The sequence below is a fragment of the Uloborus diversus genome, chromosome 6 (genome assembly GCF_026930045.1).
Source record: "Uloborus diversus isolate 005 chromosome 6, Udiv.v.3.1, whole genome shotgun sequence".
Classification (NCBI taxonomy): Eukaryota; Metazoa; Arthropoda; class Arachnida; order Araneae; family Uloboridae; genus Uloborus; species Uloborus diversus.
In genome coordinates, this window is record NC_072736.1 from 48,388,007 (window position 1) to 48,404,932 (window position 16,926).

General features: G+C 35.9%; 3 protein-coding genes across 3 annotated transcripts in view; all 3 read left to right on the forward strand.

Moving 5' to 3' along the window:
• The first annotated feature begins 9,454 nt into the window (after positions 1-9,454).
• On the forward strand, positions 9,455-10,312 carry LOC129224743 (uncharacterized). The gene has a single exon (XM_054859292.1). It carries the CDS (start codon positions 9,455-9,457, stop codon positions 10,310-10,312), a length of 858 nt encoding a protein of 285 aa, XP_054715267.1.
• A 1,387-nt stretch (positions 10,313-11,699) lies between these two features.
• Positions 11,700-14,672, forward strand: LOC129224744 (uncharacterized). Its single transcript, XM_054859293.1, has one exon. It carries the CDS (start codon positions 11,700-11,702, stop codon positions 14,670-14,672), a length of 2,973 nt encoding a protein of 990 aa, XP_054715268.1.
• A 1,073-nt stretch (positions 14,673-15,745) lies between these two features.
• Positions 15,746-16,926, forward strand: part of LOC129224745 (piggyBac transposable element-derived protein 4-like) — a 35,058-nt gene continuing 33,877 nt past the window's right edge. The window contains exon 1 of the mRNA XM_054859294.1: positions 15,746-15,881. Within this exon, the coding sequence (XP_054715269.1) occupies positions 15,746-15,881 (136 nt within the window). The remainder of the gene's footprint in view (positions 15,882-16,926) is intronic.

Consider the following 16,926-nt stretch of genomic DNA (forward strand, 5'->3'; position numbering starts at 1 on the left):
GCCACAATCAACAACAAAATGTTTCAACTCCATATGGTAGAGGGTTTTTTCGTGGCAGAAGATTTAGTCGTAGCCAGCATTTTTCAAGAGCACAGTCTCGGTATTGTTCCTTTTGTGATTCATCAACTCACAATTTTGCAAACTGCTTTAAGCGAGGGAAACATCAGTATCAGAATTTTTCGAATCGAGGCGGGTACAGACAAAGTAGAGACTTTCCACCACGGTTGCCACCCAATCGGCAATTTAGTGCATATGGGAATCATCAGAATTCTCAATCAAATAGCGCAAATTTTATTCCTTTGGGATCCCGGTCTGATTTTTATTCACACGTCAGCAAGCCGGAAAACTGAAGCCTAGGACCGACAGGGCAGAGCGTCAGTCCTCAAAGCTCAACCCATCTGCCAAACCCTTCGTCGCTACAAATTTTGTACCACCAATTATCGAGTGTGTCTCCCCGATTCAGCCTATCGAAAATGTCATTTTTCCCGAACCACGTCTTCTCCCAAATGTTTCACCACCTACTGAACTCATTTTCTAAGTGAATTCGGACAATGTTCAGCTCCAAAGTCTTCCAATCTTTGAAGCCTGCACTTAAGTATAAAAATATTGCCAGAGACGTTACAATTTCTACAATCAATTCCGATATTGTATTTAAAGGTTGTATAGAAGTCACTCTCAAAATTCAGGGAAAATGTTTCAGACATATTTTGTACCGTATTGAGTTTCCTGACAATTACACTTGTGTAGGTCTCCCTGGATACGATTTTCAAGTGAGATTTGCTGCCCAACTGTGCCCAGCAGAAAACGTGGTGAAAATTAAGGATATGACCATCCAACTCTTTAAATTCAGTTCGTCTTCGAGTCTTTCTCAACCATGTAATAAACCTCAAGCTGATCAAGGAGATGCTGTAAATAATGTTAGTAACCAGGGCCATAAGCATGACACACACACTGAAACACCAATAAGGGTCACATCTAAGAAGAAAGTTAAACTCGAGTCAGGCCAAGAAAGTTACATTTTAGTCGAGATTAGTCCAAATTCTTCCTTACATCTTGAAGAAAAACTTTTGTTCACACATTCTTTGAAGAGTCCTTTATCATCTCATGACATAATTATCAATAAGTCATTAGTTCAAGGTAAAGAGAATTCCTTTTTAATTTATGTCAAGAATAACTCCAACAAATGTTTTCATATAAACAAGAATTCTCGTGTTGGATATGTAGAAAATTTTGAAGACATCTTAAAAAATAATTCCACCCCATCTAGTCACTTGGTAAATTTAATTCAGGCGTCACCCGAGGTTTTGAGATTACGGAAGGAGGAATTCAACTTAAGTGATTTCCAATTAGGCCATTTAAACCCCGAAGAAAGAAATTCTCTATCTAAAATTTTGAGCGACAATTATCAAGCATTTAGCAAATCTCTTGCTGCTATTGGAGAATCGGATGCCATTACCCCCCAAGCTGGACTTTATACATGAGTATCCAACGAAGCAAATGCCCTATCCTATCCCTCAAGCTTTAGTAGCTGAGGCTAAAAAGCAAATTAACGAGATGGTTCAGGCCGGAATCATTAGAAAAGGAATTACGCCTTTCGCGTCGCCCATTGTTATGGTTAAGAAGAAGGGAACAGACGCATCTGGGAAACCAAAGTATAGATTGGCTGTCGATCTTCGTTTGATTAATTCTTTGCTCAATGCGCCATCGTACCCTATTCCGAAAATCCAAGACATAATTTCTTCCTTAGCAAAATTTAAGTTTTTCACAACTTTAGACCTACACCAAGCATACCACCAAATTGTCTTGCCCCCACAGTACCATGAGAAAATCGCAGCCACCACACCTTTCGGAATTTATCTTTATCAGATAATTCCATTTGGTCTAATTGCAAGTTCGTCATTCTTCCAGAATTTCGTAGAAATTTTGATTGCTGAGTCAGGGATCGATTCTATCATAGCTTATCAGGACGATCTGCTCATTCCTAGCAACTCGTTTTCCCAGTCCCAGGAACATTTAGCCAAGCTGTTGGCCGTTCTTAAAAAGCACAATGTCACACTTAGTGCTGGGAAGTGTAACTTTCACAAGAAGATCATAAATTATTTGGGTTTTCACCTTTCACAACACACCATTGAACCAATTCAGTCGAACGTGGCCAAGATTTCCAGTTTTCCGGTGCCCAAAACCAAGAAGCAACTAAGAAGATTTCTGGGTGTCTGCAATTTCTATAGAAATTTAGTTCCTGATTATGCGCAACTCACACGTGATTTTCATATATTGTCGTCTCCCAAGACTAAATTTACATGGACTTCCATCCATCAAGAAAATTTTACTAAATTGCAAAACATCTTCTTAGCAAAACCATTTTTGATCACACCAGATTTTGACAGTATGTTTTATTTACATACCGATGCCTCAAAAGTAGCTATCGCTGCCATCTTGATGCAAAAGCGTGGTCAGCATTATCTTCCTGTGTCATTCTTTTCGAAATCGCTATCCCATTCTGAGTCCCGTTATCCAGCAATAAAGTTAGAACTCTTTGCCATTGTTAAAGGTGTCCAAGTTTTCAAATATTTTCTCTATGGAAGATTATTTACAATCATAAGTGATGCGAACGCTCTCAAATTCTACAAAAAAATCACTAACCCGGCTGATATCATAACAAGGTGGCTAATGTTGTTGTCACAATATAAGTTCATTTTTCAACCAATCAGTGGATCTCAAAATATTTTACCTGATTTTCTTTCCCGGATCCCTATCAATGAATCAAATTTAACGTCTTTATGTCAAGGTAATGAAATTCTGAGTGATGAAAATGCATGACCTGTTATCTCTTCGTCTCTTGATCTCGAACATGAAACACACTGTATTGCACATGGTAATGAAAATAATAGCAAGTCATATATGGCTGAAAATGTTGAGTCTGGTTCGTTTTGTGAAGGTGCACAAATTCTCACAAATCAAATTAATGGCTCAATATTGAGTCACAACATAGAAGAAAATCAAAACACCCGAACAATTGACAATATAGAGTTTTCTCTTGGGGACTGCCAAAATTTTTACTCTATGAATAAGTCGAATGTTCAAGGGGACAACACTGAAATTTCTTCTCACTTATTTAAAGATACTAGTCATGAAAATGTCACCCGAATAGTAATTACCCGAATATGTTTGCACAAATAGGGCACGAACAAAATTATGAAGATACGCAAAAGCTTTATACTGATACTCACAATTGTTTTTCTAGTGATAATAATTCGAATGTGTATGACGAAAATGCTCAATCTTATCCATCTTCTTCCTCGAAGAATGTATTTACAAATTCTTTATTCAATCACAATACACAGCTTCATGGTCAAGACATCCCTCAATTTGGTTTTTCTGTACATGAGCATTATAATAATCAAGTCGGTTCTCAACATCTACCACAAAGTGGCGATTTAAATTCAAATAATGCATTATCTTACAAGCGTTGCAATGCCAAACAAAATAATGCCAAGTATGTGTCTGATACTCTAAATGACCATGAAAATCATGATGCCACACAAAATTGTCTTTCTTTATCTTGTAATCAGGTGAATCAGGTCTCACCTACAATTGAAGATGTATCACTGAATAATTACACAACTCAAAATGAAGAGGTTTTTTATGTTGAGCATGTTATCAATGGCTGTAATTATATTATGTGTGATCCAAACAGTGAATGTTTATCAATATATTTTGACAATGACCATCGAAATGAGCAAATTAATAATGATTATCAAGTTAATCATTTTGTTAGTAAAGTTTGTCAAGATGTATGTCATGAAGTGTCTCGTCATAGGGAGAACTCTGATACAGGTTCTTATTCGGATGGTGTTGATAATTCAAATGATTTTTCTGATCACAAATCTTTAAAAGAATTTCATGAAGTATTTACTATCTTGTCTGTCAATGCAAATGAAGACCCTGAAAATGAAATATCAAATAGTACTTTTTTGACACATCAGTTAAAGGATCATATTTTGAGCGACATCTATAACAACATCTTAAACAGGCACAAGTCAAAGCCTAACTATGTCATTCATCCCGACACTAAAATTTTATATTACAATTGCTCTAATAATGATAATGCAGAAGACCGGGAATTCAAAATTGTCGTTCCAACCTCTTTAAGAGCCAAGGTTATCAAAATTGCACATATTAGTCATCTCGGTCTTAAGAAAACTTACCATTTTTTACAAAACAAATACTTCTGGAATGGCATGTATAGAGACACAGCTAATTTTATTGCTAGCTGTCATATATGTAATGTCACGAAGCATCATAAAATTATTCAAGCTCCTTGGCAACAAGCTGATATATGTAAATTCCCAAATCAGATAGTCTCCTCTGATCTCGTTGGCCCTTTCACAAATCAAAAATATATCCTCAATATCGTTGATTATTTCTCTCGCCATCTTGAGTTATTTGTGCTGTCTTCTATTACCGATAACGTCATCATTGACTGCTTTTTCCATTACATGTCTACTTTTGGGAGACTTCAGGTCATGCTCACAGATAACGGTCCTCAGTTTGCATCTCATGCTACACAAATTTTTCTAAAGAAATTGGGCATTTATCAAACGTTTATCTCACTGCAACATGCATCTGCCAACGGAGTCGTGGAAAAGCTAAATTTTTCTCTTAAGGCATCCATTTCCGCTCTAATGAATCAAGGACACTCTTTCGAATATGCTACACATATCCACAAAAATCTCTATAATAATTCAATACATCCTGCTACTAAATTTTCACCCAATTTTATCCATTTTGGTATGCCGACAGCCACATTCTTTGACACTATCCAAGAAAGTGTCATCCTTCCTCAATTTTCTGCAAATAATCTTTCAAAAATTGCAAATGATATCGAACATGTGTACAAGCAAGTATATGGGAATTTATGTGATTCAAAAATCCAGCAAAACGAAGCACAGAAGAGGTGTAAATTGAGAAAGTTTTATATTGGAGACATTGTTTATCTCATGCACGACATTAAGTTTAAGAAAAGGTTTACTGGTCCCTACATTGTGAAGAAAATCAACTCAAAAGTCACTGTTCTTATTCAAAGGTTAGAATGGCCTGAATCAAGGCTACTTCTGATACATATTAATCGGCTGCATAAGGCTCCTCCTCGCTTTTCCTACCTCAAGTTTTCAATTTCATCTGCTGATAATAATAGTGTCACTGTTAATAATACACGTTCTCCGTATAATTTGAGGTGTAGAAAATAGTTTTTTTTTTTTGCTTCTCCCCTTAAACTCATACCCGTCTTCTCTTTCATTATCTTCAATGGCTCGGATACGCCGTGTCCGATGCTGCATCTCCTTGCTTGAAGACGTCCGAGCTGACATGAGGTAGCTGGGCCCACCTGCCTATGGACCATCTCTTTGGAGACTTTCAAGCTGACATGGATTATGAGCGGTGCCTGGACCCTGGTTCGTGCCTGCTGGTTGGTGATGATGATGGTGTATGCTCCATGCCTCTGCTCCTTCCTGCTTGCCTGGATTCTGGCGGTTCCTGAATTTTCTTCAAGGCTCTCCTGGTTGAGTTGTAGTCAACTTCGTGGAATATCTCTGCCTGCCGGTGGATAGCTGCCTGTGCTTTGCCGCGATGCTGTTGGTGGTATCGTCTTCCACTTCTGCTAAGCCGTGATGTGCTGATGTCTATCTACTTAAGGTGTGTGACGTTCTTTGACTTGATGATGTCGGATCCCCATGGTCCGGATTTGCAATATGAATGGAGGTACCATCTCTATCCGTATTTTTCGTGTGGCAGATTTGTTTGGTTATATAATGTCTGTATAGGAATTCTACAACACACCTATCCTGCTTGATTGTTTTACGTGTACCAGACCTGTCGTCCATAAGGACCACAACGGTGCAATGTACACCTTCTTTAATACAATATATATAACATGTACTATGTTATGCATCTCACTTAAAGCTTCTGTTATTTACTTTGTATGTCTTTGCTCAAGCGTTCCCATCCTCTATCATGATTTCGGTTCACAGACGTCTTTTAATAATGGTGTAATCACATTTTATGTTCGATCATATTTTTCTGCCACTCGAAGTCCGGTTTTCTGTTCTGTTCCCTCACAGCAGATGTATGTAATTATGCCTCTTCAGGCAAGAGATTAAATATGTTAAAATTTCAGCCTTGTCAATGGACTCTTTATATATAAAAAAAAATGTTGTAATATAAGGATTCTTTTACGCATGTTTATTTTGTTAATGTAACCAACCACACCACCATTTCACTGTTGACATGTAAATTACTATTTTCCATTTCAAATCATGCCAATATCTGATCACTAATCATACTTGTGATATTTTTGTGATAACAAGCTTGGTCACTTAAGTTGTTAATCCCACCTTTGCACAGTTTTTCTTTACAAGTGCCTGCGATTACAAGTTTTCTTGCCCGGCTTATCTGAAGTGTTGTGTAAATGGTTTGATGTCTGGTCATGCAGTCCAGATAGGATTCCAAATGTGATATTTAATAGTTGTGAGGATAATGGGTTAGGATATTTGTTTTTATACCCCTTAAAGAAAATTTGGTGACATAAACATAACATCAAACGACGTTGGTTTTCACATGAACTTTCTGTGAGGTGTTTGTGTGTTGTGCAGCTGGGATATTTTGTTGTTTTTTCTCAAATGTAATAGTCTCTCTGAATTGTGTGTCTCGATGAAGTATGTATACTGCACATGCCCATTTAGTTTATGATACCACTTGCCGCTAATTTTTCATAGTTCAGGTATGCATGAAATATGTATACAAGACGAGTTACACTATGTGTATGTACATCAATGAATGCGCACAATTTCGCATATAATCTAATGAAGGTTTTGAAATACATCTTATGAGTCATTTTTCTTTGTCATAACATCTAGTAGTCATAATATATGAGAATAGGGTAACAGTTAAGTACATTTCGGGTACTTTTCCAAATTTTTATAGTGAAGTCGTTGTTTTATGGCAGGGCATCTAATTTTGCTGAATGTGTCATGAATACTATTTTTTTTCACACTCAGGGATAGTATGTATTTGTATATACATAAGTGTTGTGTTAACGTAGTCTCTCGATCATGACAAAGTCAAGTTTTAGTCGTTTAATTATGTTGTCTCCTTATATTCAAAAAAAAAAAAAAAAATCAAGGCTTAAGATTTTTTTTTCCTTACATAAGGTGGGTAACCGACATTTGCTAATTCATGTACACTGTTGCATGCAAGTATTTTAATGTTATGGAAATTAGGGTGGAACATATTTTGTGGAAATAATTGTTAAACTAATATATATATTTAGGATACATATTTGTGTCATTTCTTGTGCTGTGTTTATATTGCATAACTCAGTTGATTTGGTTAACGCCTAACTGTCATTTTCCCTAAGCATTAAACTGCCATGTTCATCGCATGCTTTAATTTCTCCTATGCCACTCATAGGTATACATTAAAAGATTTTATGTCGTGATGTACCCTGCGAAAATTATGTTCCTTGGTTTAGAATATGTCAAGGTTTTGCATGAGCCACTTTCATTTGTTTGAATTTTACATCGTGAGCATGCATAACAATAATTTAATTTGGTGCATGAATTGGAATTGAATGTTTTCATTTTATGATAGTTATGATGCATGAATGTGTGATAGAGAAGTTGCTACTTTTACGTTTAATTTGGTTAGACTTCATGCGTCTTAAGTGGTATGTGCATTCAAAGTCATCTTTTAGTTGTGCCAAATTTAGGTTTTTGTGTAATGCATACTAGTTTAATGCATGTCTTTCGTGTTCAAAGGGTTGTGCAATTTCGTTTTCATTCCTATAAATCAGTCAATCAAAGAAAAATATTTTGATAAATATTTTATCATGAATTCAGTGTGCGTGATAAAAGTTGTTTTGACTCAAAAAAAAAAAAAAAAGGATGAAATTGAGTCACGATGAATTCTTACACGGAAATGTTTGTCATGAAATGAAATTACTAGAAATTTATCAAGGTTAATGTTTTGAAAATGTTTTTGAAAATGAAAGTAAAGTGGAATATATCAAAAATAATTATTTGAGAATTTGAAAATGTTAGAAATGATATTTATTGAATTTTGGTGAATTGATATGAGTTTCAAATCTTGTGATGTATGACAAATCTGACATAATGCACTCATCTTAACAGTGGTTTACCCAATTTTTGTGATAATTTTATGTGTAATGCTTACCGTGCAACCTTGTTATCATGTAATAAGTCATGTTGGTAATGTTAAATATTATATTGTGTGTTACTCAAGAAATTTATTTTGTATGTGCAATTTACCGAGCATCAATGTGTAAGATTTTTTTAGTTGCAAATGCTACAATACCAAATTAATATTAGGTTAGTCATTCTTATGCAGGGTGCCCATTTGTGTTTCGTGTTGTGTGCCGCACGGTTTTCCTATAGTGTTTCTGCCATAGATATTTTCCTCGTTGCTTTTCTGTTTGTGCGTCTTTTTGGAAGGTTGGAGTTTTAAAATTTTGCCGTTGCTGCACTGTTATATGATGCAAATTTACCTAAGAACTGTTGGGGATACGCTATTCAATTTGCAGCATATATTCATTACAGAATCCCTAGTTCAAGCATAAATGGTATTTCACCCTTTGAACTAAAACATTCTCAGAAACCGGATTTAATACTAGAACGACTGACATTTTATGTATACCTAGAAAGACTGAAGGGGCCAGTGTGGCCCCTACCCATTTTTGGAGTGAATTCTTTTAAAATTTCTTCCTGAGAGAGTCCACATGCCTGATACACCTTCTTTCATGACTAAATAAAACTTAGTACTTAAATATTTTTAGTTTTTCTCTCTATGCTGGTCAAAAGATTGAATTAATTTTCCTTTCTAAGAGCAATGGCCACTGATGGAGATAAGCCTTGAAAATCCAGTAGTGATCATCCTTTCCGCCTCGAGAAAACAAGAAATTTACTTTTGACGTGTGGCAACAGCATAAAAATAGAATAAGATTTATCTATTAAGATGAAGGCGACATAAGAATTTTGGCCATTTTTATTGAAAGAAGTTTAATTAGATATATGTAAATAATGTGTAAATAGTCTAAAATAAATGCGTTTTTGAATTCAAGCTTTTTCTTTGAAGAACGTCATGAACTTTTTTTATTACTGCATAGACAATTTGGCTCACAAAGTAGAAAAATGTGTTACGAGACGGTAACATTTGGCGCCCCCGGGTGGGCTTTGTCTATTCAGTAATACAGATGGAATTATTATGACGTGATCGCCATGGAATGAACGAACTTTTGGTTATCCTCAGCAAGATTAAAAGAAGTATGTTACCATTGCTTACTATACTGTAAGAAACAGAAAATACGATTTGATAGAATTTATAAAATATATTGTGCTTATTTGCTGAAGTTTTAATTTAAGATAACTGCAATACGTAGATAATGGATGCGGTTAATAAAGCAAAGCGCACTGTTTTTAGAACTCAAACAACAAAATTAATCAACAAAATTGATGCCAAATTTATAGAAGGTAACTTAAATGAAGAGGATTTAGACCAATTTTTGGCAGAATTAGATTTGAAAGAAAAAGAACTTAATTGTCTCGACACTGAAATTCAAAAAACGATTGATTTGAAAGATTTAGAAGACGAAATTTTAAAATGCGATGAATACAACTCTAACATAGTAATTTGGCGATCAAAAGTAAAACGTGCCAAAACAAAATTTGAAGTCCCTTCCAATTTCATTGCGCCGACAGCGACGTTAAATGGTTCAGAAACAGAACAAAGAATTGTGATTCGGGAAAATGAAACTGCTCACATTAATCTACCGCGACTGATTATCGATAAATTTGATGGTGATCCATCAGATTGGCAAAGATTCTGGGACCAATATGAGTCTGCAATCCATAAGAATACCGATATTTCTAATGTAGACAAATTCAACTATTTACGTTCATTTTTGAAAGGGGCAGCTTCGAATGCAATTAAAGGATTTAGCTTGACCAATAATAATTATCAATCAGCTATCGACACCTTAAAAGACCGTTTTGGCAAGAAAACCATAGTTATTAACTCTCATTTGAATAAGTTACTTAGCCTTAATACCGTAAAAAGATCAAATGATGTTGTTTCCTTGCGTAAATTATTTGACACTTGTCAAACTGAAATAAGAAATTTGGAATCGCTGGGAGTAACAGAAGATAGCTATGGAACCCTACTTTGTCCGATTCTGATCAGATTACTGCCAAACGATATAGTATTAGAGATAACTAAGAAGTACACCATAGATGATGAATGAAAGGTTTCGGAAATAATGAAAATTTTAAAAGCCGAAGTAATAAGTCGGGAAAAGGCCGCAACTTTAATTTCAAGTTCAAGTACGCAGAACACTGAGCACTTCCCCCCTGTACATAGTAAACGTGATTCTCAAGAACTGTCTCACAAAACTAGCAAAAATCGTCCTTCAACTGCGTCCGAATTGTTGAACGAAACAAAAATTAAGGGAGGTAAATGTTTTTTCTGTGAAGATGATAAACATTTATTACGAGATTGCAAAGAATTTAAGATGAAACAAATGAGTCAAAAAAGAGATTTTCTGATGAAACTAGGTTGCTGTTTTATTTGTTTTAATAAAGAACATTTAGACAATAAATGTAGAAGCGTCATAAAATGCCGCATCTGTTCAAGACGTCATTATGAGATGATGTGTCCCGATATTAAGAGAAGTGGAATTAGGGAAAATTCTGAAGATAATGACAGTGAACTAGAGAAAAATGTTGATGCGTTACATTCTATGACTTCCAAAGAGGTTCTCTTGCAAACTTTAGTTGTAAAGTTAATTGGTAAAAATGAAGAACGAAATGTCCGTGCGGTTATTGATACAGGTTCACAGTTTTCATACATCTTGAAACCTACCGTTATAGAAATGTGATTTAAAGTGCAAGGAGAAGAAGAACTTAGTCATTCATTATTTGGTGGCGCAAAAACAAAAATTGAGAAGCATCGTTCTTATAAAATTCTTTTGGCAGATCTGAAAGGCAGTTATACTTGCAGTCTAGATGTTTTAGATCAAAACATTATTTGCAATGACATTCCAAGTATAAGAAAGGGACCTTGGTTAAAGGAGCTGAAAATGAAAGGCATTCATCTAACAGACGTTCAAAGAAACTTTGGACCGGTTGAAGTTCTTTTAGGTGCAGACGTTGCCGGAAAACTTTTCACAGGGAAACGTGAAGAATTAGCTTCCGGTTTAGTTGCTCTACATACTAAACTGGGATGGACTTTGCTAGGGAAAGTTCCACAAAATAATTGTAAAAGAAATTTTACTATGAGTGCTACAACTATGCTGTCCCAAAATGAAGTGTCAGTATCCAAGTTGTGGGATTTAGAAATTATCGGAATAAGAGATCCAATTCAACAAAATTCTAAAGAAGATGCATATAAGGCAGTTATGAATTATTTCCAAAAAAACTGTGAAACAAAACGAAGACGGCAGATACGAAGTAAATTTACCGTGGAAGATGGATAATGCCATTCTACACGATAATTATAGTCTATCGTTGAAAAGACTTGAATCTACTTGTAGAAATTTAAACAAAAGAGGACTTCGAGATAAATATGATGAAGTTTTTGACGAATGGATTCAAGAAGGGATAATCGAAGAACTATCAAATTCTGTTATAGACATGCCAGCGCATTACCTACCTCATCGCCCGGTTATTAAAGAAAAAGGTACGACCAAGATTAGACCAGTGTTTGATGCGTCTTCAAAAGGTCCCAACCATCCCTCATTAAATGACTGTTTAGAAACAGGAATAAATTTAATCGAAACTATTCCTTCGATTTTAGCAAGGTTTAGAGTAGGAAAAATAGGGGTTGTTGCTGACATTAAAAGGGCCTTTTTGCAGATATCAGTGAATAAAGAAGACAGAGACTTTTTACGCATTTTATGGTATAATAAGAACAATGAATTAACCATTTTTCGTCATACGAGAGTAGTTTTCGGCGTTACCAGTAGCGCTTTTCTCTTGTCAGCGGTTCTAGACCACCATTTATACAGAACATCATTAAGTGAGAAGGAAACAAGAGTGATTTCAGAAAAAATAAAAAATAATTTTTATGTAGATAACTGTGTAACAAGTGTGCATGATAAATTTGAGGCTCATACTTTCATAGAAGAGAGTACAAGAATAATGAAAGAAGGAAGATTTGAGCTGAGGGGGTGGGAAACTACCGCTCTTGATCCATTTTCTTTGCAAGAAGCTAAATCTAACGTTCTGGGACTCGTCTGGGATAAAAATTGCGATTCTTTAGAGATTGATCCTACATGTCTTGAATTTGAAGAAAAAGCACTTACAAAAAGGAATCTCCTTTCTCTTGTGGGAAAATTTTTTGATCCCATTGGTTTTCTAGCTCCAGTTTTCATTCAACCTAAGCTTCTGCTTCAAGAAATGTGGAAAACGAAGTTATCATGGGATATTGAAGCAAGTGAAGATAAAAAGAAAAGATTCTTGAAATGGAAAAAAGACATACCTCTTTTGCAAAATATTAAAATCCCAAGATGGTTAGGCATTACACCAGATATAAATATTAGCTTCCACACATTTGTAGATGCAAGTCAAGTTGCTTATGCCGCTTGTGTCTTCATTAGATGTGAATATTCAGGAAGAGGAGTCAGTGTTCAGCTTCTGCAAGCAAAGGCTAGAATAACTCCCTTGAAGCCTATCACTATTCCTCGACTTGAGCTCATGGCCGCAACCATAGGAGCAAGACTTTATATATCTTTAAAGGAATCTCTGAACTTAGAGCAGGTGAGATCATTCTTCTGGACCGATTCATCTACCGTTTTAGCTTGGATAAAGAGACCAGATCAATGGTCGGTTTTTGTGAGAAACAGAGTCAATGAGATTAGGAAACTAACAGAAGCAGACAATTGGTTCCACATAATTGGCCGTGAAAATATTGCGGACTTACTGTCAAGAGGATGTGGAGTGAAACAGTTACTGAAATCATCCTGGTGGTTAGGTCCTTCATGGTTAAAACAAACTGAAGATGACTGGCCTAAATCTTCGGTTAATATTAATGAAGAAGAAATTGAAAAGGAGAAACTCAGAGTGGCAGCCTCTGCAAATAACAGCAAAGTATTTTCCATAGCAGTTTATTTTGCTGAAAGACACTCAAAATTTTCGAAGATAGTAAGAATTCTAGCATGGATACTACACTTTCGTCCAAAAGCTAAGAACTCTCAAAAGCTGGAAAAAATTACCGGGGACGAAATTACTAATTCTGAGAAGACTCTTTTTCGCTGCATTCAAAGGGAATGCTTTATCAATGAGAATGCCAAGAAAACACTTCAAGGTTTACAAGTCTATGAAGATAATGACGGAATTTTGAGAATGAAGTCCCGAATATTTAATGAAACTGAGACAGAACAATTTTCATTTCCCATTATTCTACCTTCAAAGCATCCATTAGTTAAAAGAATTATTGAAGAACAACATATCTTGAACAAACATGCAGGACCACTGATATTATTAACAATTCTGAGAGAAAGATTTTGGATTGTAAAAGGACGAAAGACTGTTCATTCGGTTGTAAGAGATTGTGTTATTTGCAGGAGGCAAAGAATTAAACATCTGGAGGCTCCTCTGCCACCTCTTCCTTCCCATAGAACAGAATTGTCTGCTACATTTCAAGTTACAGGGGTGGATCTGGCAGGTCCCCTTTTTACGAAGTCAGGAAGCAAAATTTGGATTGTGATATTTACTTGTGCAGTTTACAGATGTGTTCATTTGGAGTTGGTGGAATCAATTAGTACTACAACCTACGCTATGAGAAGATTTATTGCAAGACGTGGAAGAATTTCTGTACTTTATTCCGATAATGGGACGAACTTTGTTGGATTAGATAAATCTCTAAAGAAATTAGACTGGGACAAGATACAGAAAGAATTTGAAGTTTCTCAAATCAAATGGAAGTTTAACCCTCCATCAGCCCCATGGTGGGGAGGATTTTGGGAAAGTCTAATAAAAATTCTCAAGAACCTTCTCCGAAAGAATTTAGGACGTTCTTCCTTAAATTATGAAGAACTTCTAACATTAGTTTGCGAATGCGAAGCAGTAATGAACAATAGACCTATAACATATGTCTCAGAGGATCCAGAGCTTAAAACATTAACCCCAGCAATGTTTCTACGCAATCTACCTATGACAGATACACCTGACTTGGACAGCATAGAAAGAACATCCCTAAATAAAAGATTAAATTATTTACAAACTGTTCGCGATCATCTTAGAAAAAGATTTAGAGTTGAGTATCTTGGTTTTCTTCGCTCGAAATCCACGAAAATTCATGATTTGATAGCAGTGGGAGACATTGTCCTGATCGGTAGCGAAGATAAGAAGCGTCTGGACTGGCCCCTGGGAAAAGTAGTTCAGCTTTTCCCAGGAAAAGATAATGTCGTACGATTAGTACATCTGAAGACTGCAAAGGGCTTTGTGATGAGGCCAATACAGAGACTGTATCCTCTTGAACTTAGAGAGAATGACAGGTCAGACCTTCCTGTGTTCATCCAACAAGAGCCAAGAAATATTCCAATCTGTGCTGAGGCTGTGAGGGACAGTGACTCTGGTGATGCACCCGTCACTGCACCGTCATAGAGCTGTGGAGACACAAAGGGGTGACTACTTGATGAACTGTGTCTCCTACAGAACTTTCCAGTTTGACATTAGACTTTTCTTGTTTCTTATGTTTAAGTATTTTGAATTATTTTATGATGTTTTGTTTTATTTTGGGGATTAATTAAGGACAAAATTATATTATTGATGAGATTTAGAGTTTGTTCAGAACTCAAGGTGGGGAGGATGATGGAGATAAGCCTTGAAAATCCAGTAGTGATCATCCTTTCCGCCTCGAGAAAACAAGAAATTTACTTTTGACGTGTGGCAACAGCATAAAAATAGAATAAGATTTATCTATTAAGATGAAGGCGACATAAGAATTTTGGCCATTTTTATTGAAAGAAGTTTAATTAGATATATGTAAATAATGTGTAAATAGTCTAAAATAAATGCGTTTTTGAATTCAAGCTTTTTCTTTGAAGAACGTCATGAACTTTTTTATTACTGCATAGACAATTTGGCTCACAAAGTAGAAAAATGTGTTACGAGACGGTAACAGCCACCGTTAGGATGGTAAACAGTCGGTACTGTTTATAGCACTTGGATATCCAATCGGCTGCATAAAGAGGAAGTTACAGGTTAAACTAGAGTGAATGGCATTTTTTTTATGCTACAACAATTAGGATAAAGGAAAAAAATAAATTTTTTAATTGTCAAAATGCTTAGGGGCCACTGTGGCCCCTCCCGTCTTTCTAGGTATAAGGATCAATATTAAAAGTACTATGAAGCGAATGATTAAATGATTAAACAAGCATTCAATTAGTGTCATATAATGAAAAGTCAGAAATTTCCATTAAGTTCCATTAGATATTATCCGAGTTATTAAACAAACTACGCGAGGGGCCACACAGGCCCCTCCGTCTTTCTAGTGTTAAATAAAATTAAATTATTTGGTTGTGATGCTTATGCCAAAATTCCTGATACCCACAGACAAAAATTAGATCCGAAACCTAAACGAATGATCCTAATTGGATATTCTAGCATGGGATATCGATTAATGGATCCTGATACGTAATGTTCACTTCAATGAAAATAAAGTATATGTGCAAGACATGTGTAATTCACCAGATGAGCTCCCGAAAGGAGAAGAAAAAGACGAGGAAAAACACGACACCGAAGTAAATAAAGAGTTAGGAGAAAACGAAACCAAAGTGCCCGCAGCTGCACCCCGACGATCAGAAAGAGAAAGTAAGAAGCCAGAACGATATGAAGCAATGTACACGTCAGAAGAGACGTTGATCTTTTATGACATCTCAAAACTACCGGAAGAACAACAAGCCCAGAGGAAAGTCACGATGGGGGAAGAATTGCGCTCCATCCAGATAAACAAAACCTGGGAACTGGTAGATCTCCCTGATAACGCGACCCCCATAAAGTGTAAGTGGGTGTTTAGGAAGAAAAGAGACGGAACTCTCAAGGCCAGACTTTGCGCAAGGGGCGACCAGCAGAAGGAATACGTGCAAACTTATTCGCCAGTAATTGGGATGCCTTGTTTACGATTAGTTCTTGTTTCGATTCTTTAAGAGGATTTAAAAGCTTATGTGATGGATATGAAAACAGCTTTTCTGAATGGTGAGCTGCAAGAAATTGTTTTTATGGAACAACCGCAAGGATTCAATGATTCATCTGGCAGAGTGTGCCAATTAAATAAAAGTTTATACGGATTAAAACAAGCTCCTAGACAATGGTTCTTCAGATTTTCGCAATTAATGTTAAAATCTAATTTAAATAGTTGAACTCGGAACCGTGTGTTTTCATCAGACTTGTGAATGGAAGAAAAATAATTATTTGTTTATATGTTGATGATATTCTTATCGCTGGATCAGATGATTCAGAGATAATGATTGTGATTAAACTTCTTCAAAATGAATTCCAGATGTCCAAACTCGAACTAGCTTCTGAATTTTTAGGAATTCGTTTGGAATTTACTTCTACTAAATTAGTGCTAGATCAAAAGGAGTATATTCTTAAAATATTGAAGAGATTTAACATGAGTGAGTGCAAGCCAAGTGCAACACCTTTAGAAGCAAAATCAACTCCAGCTGACTTTGAGGAAGGAACTACCTTCAAAGGACATTACTCTGAACTAGTTGGATCTTTATTGTATCTTGCGATGACAACACGACCAGATATACTGTTCGCTGTGAACTGTCTCAGCCAATTGCAGGAGAATCCAACGGAATCTGCTTGGAACGGACTTAAAAGAATTTTACGATATTTAAAAGGTACATTG

Coding starts and splice junctions, on each gene's coding strand:
- LOC129224743 (XM_054859292.1), top strand. CDS start 9,455: ATGGATGCGGTTAATAAAGCAAAGCGCACTGTTTTTAGAACTCAAACA.
- LOC129224744 (XM_054859293.1), top strand. CDS start 11,700: ATGCCAGCGCATTACCTACCTCATCGCCCGGTTATTAAAGAAAAAGGT.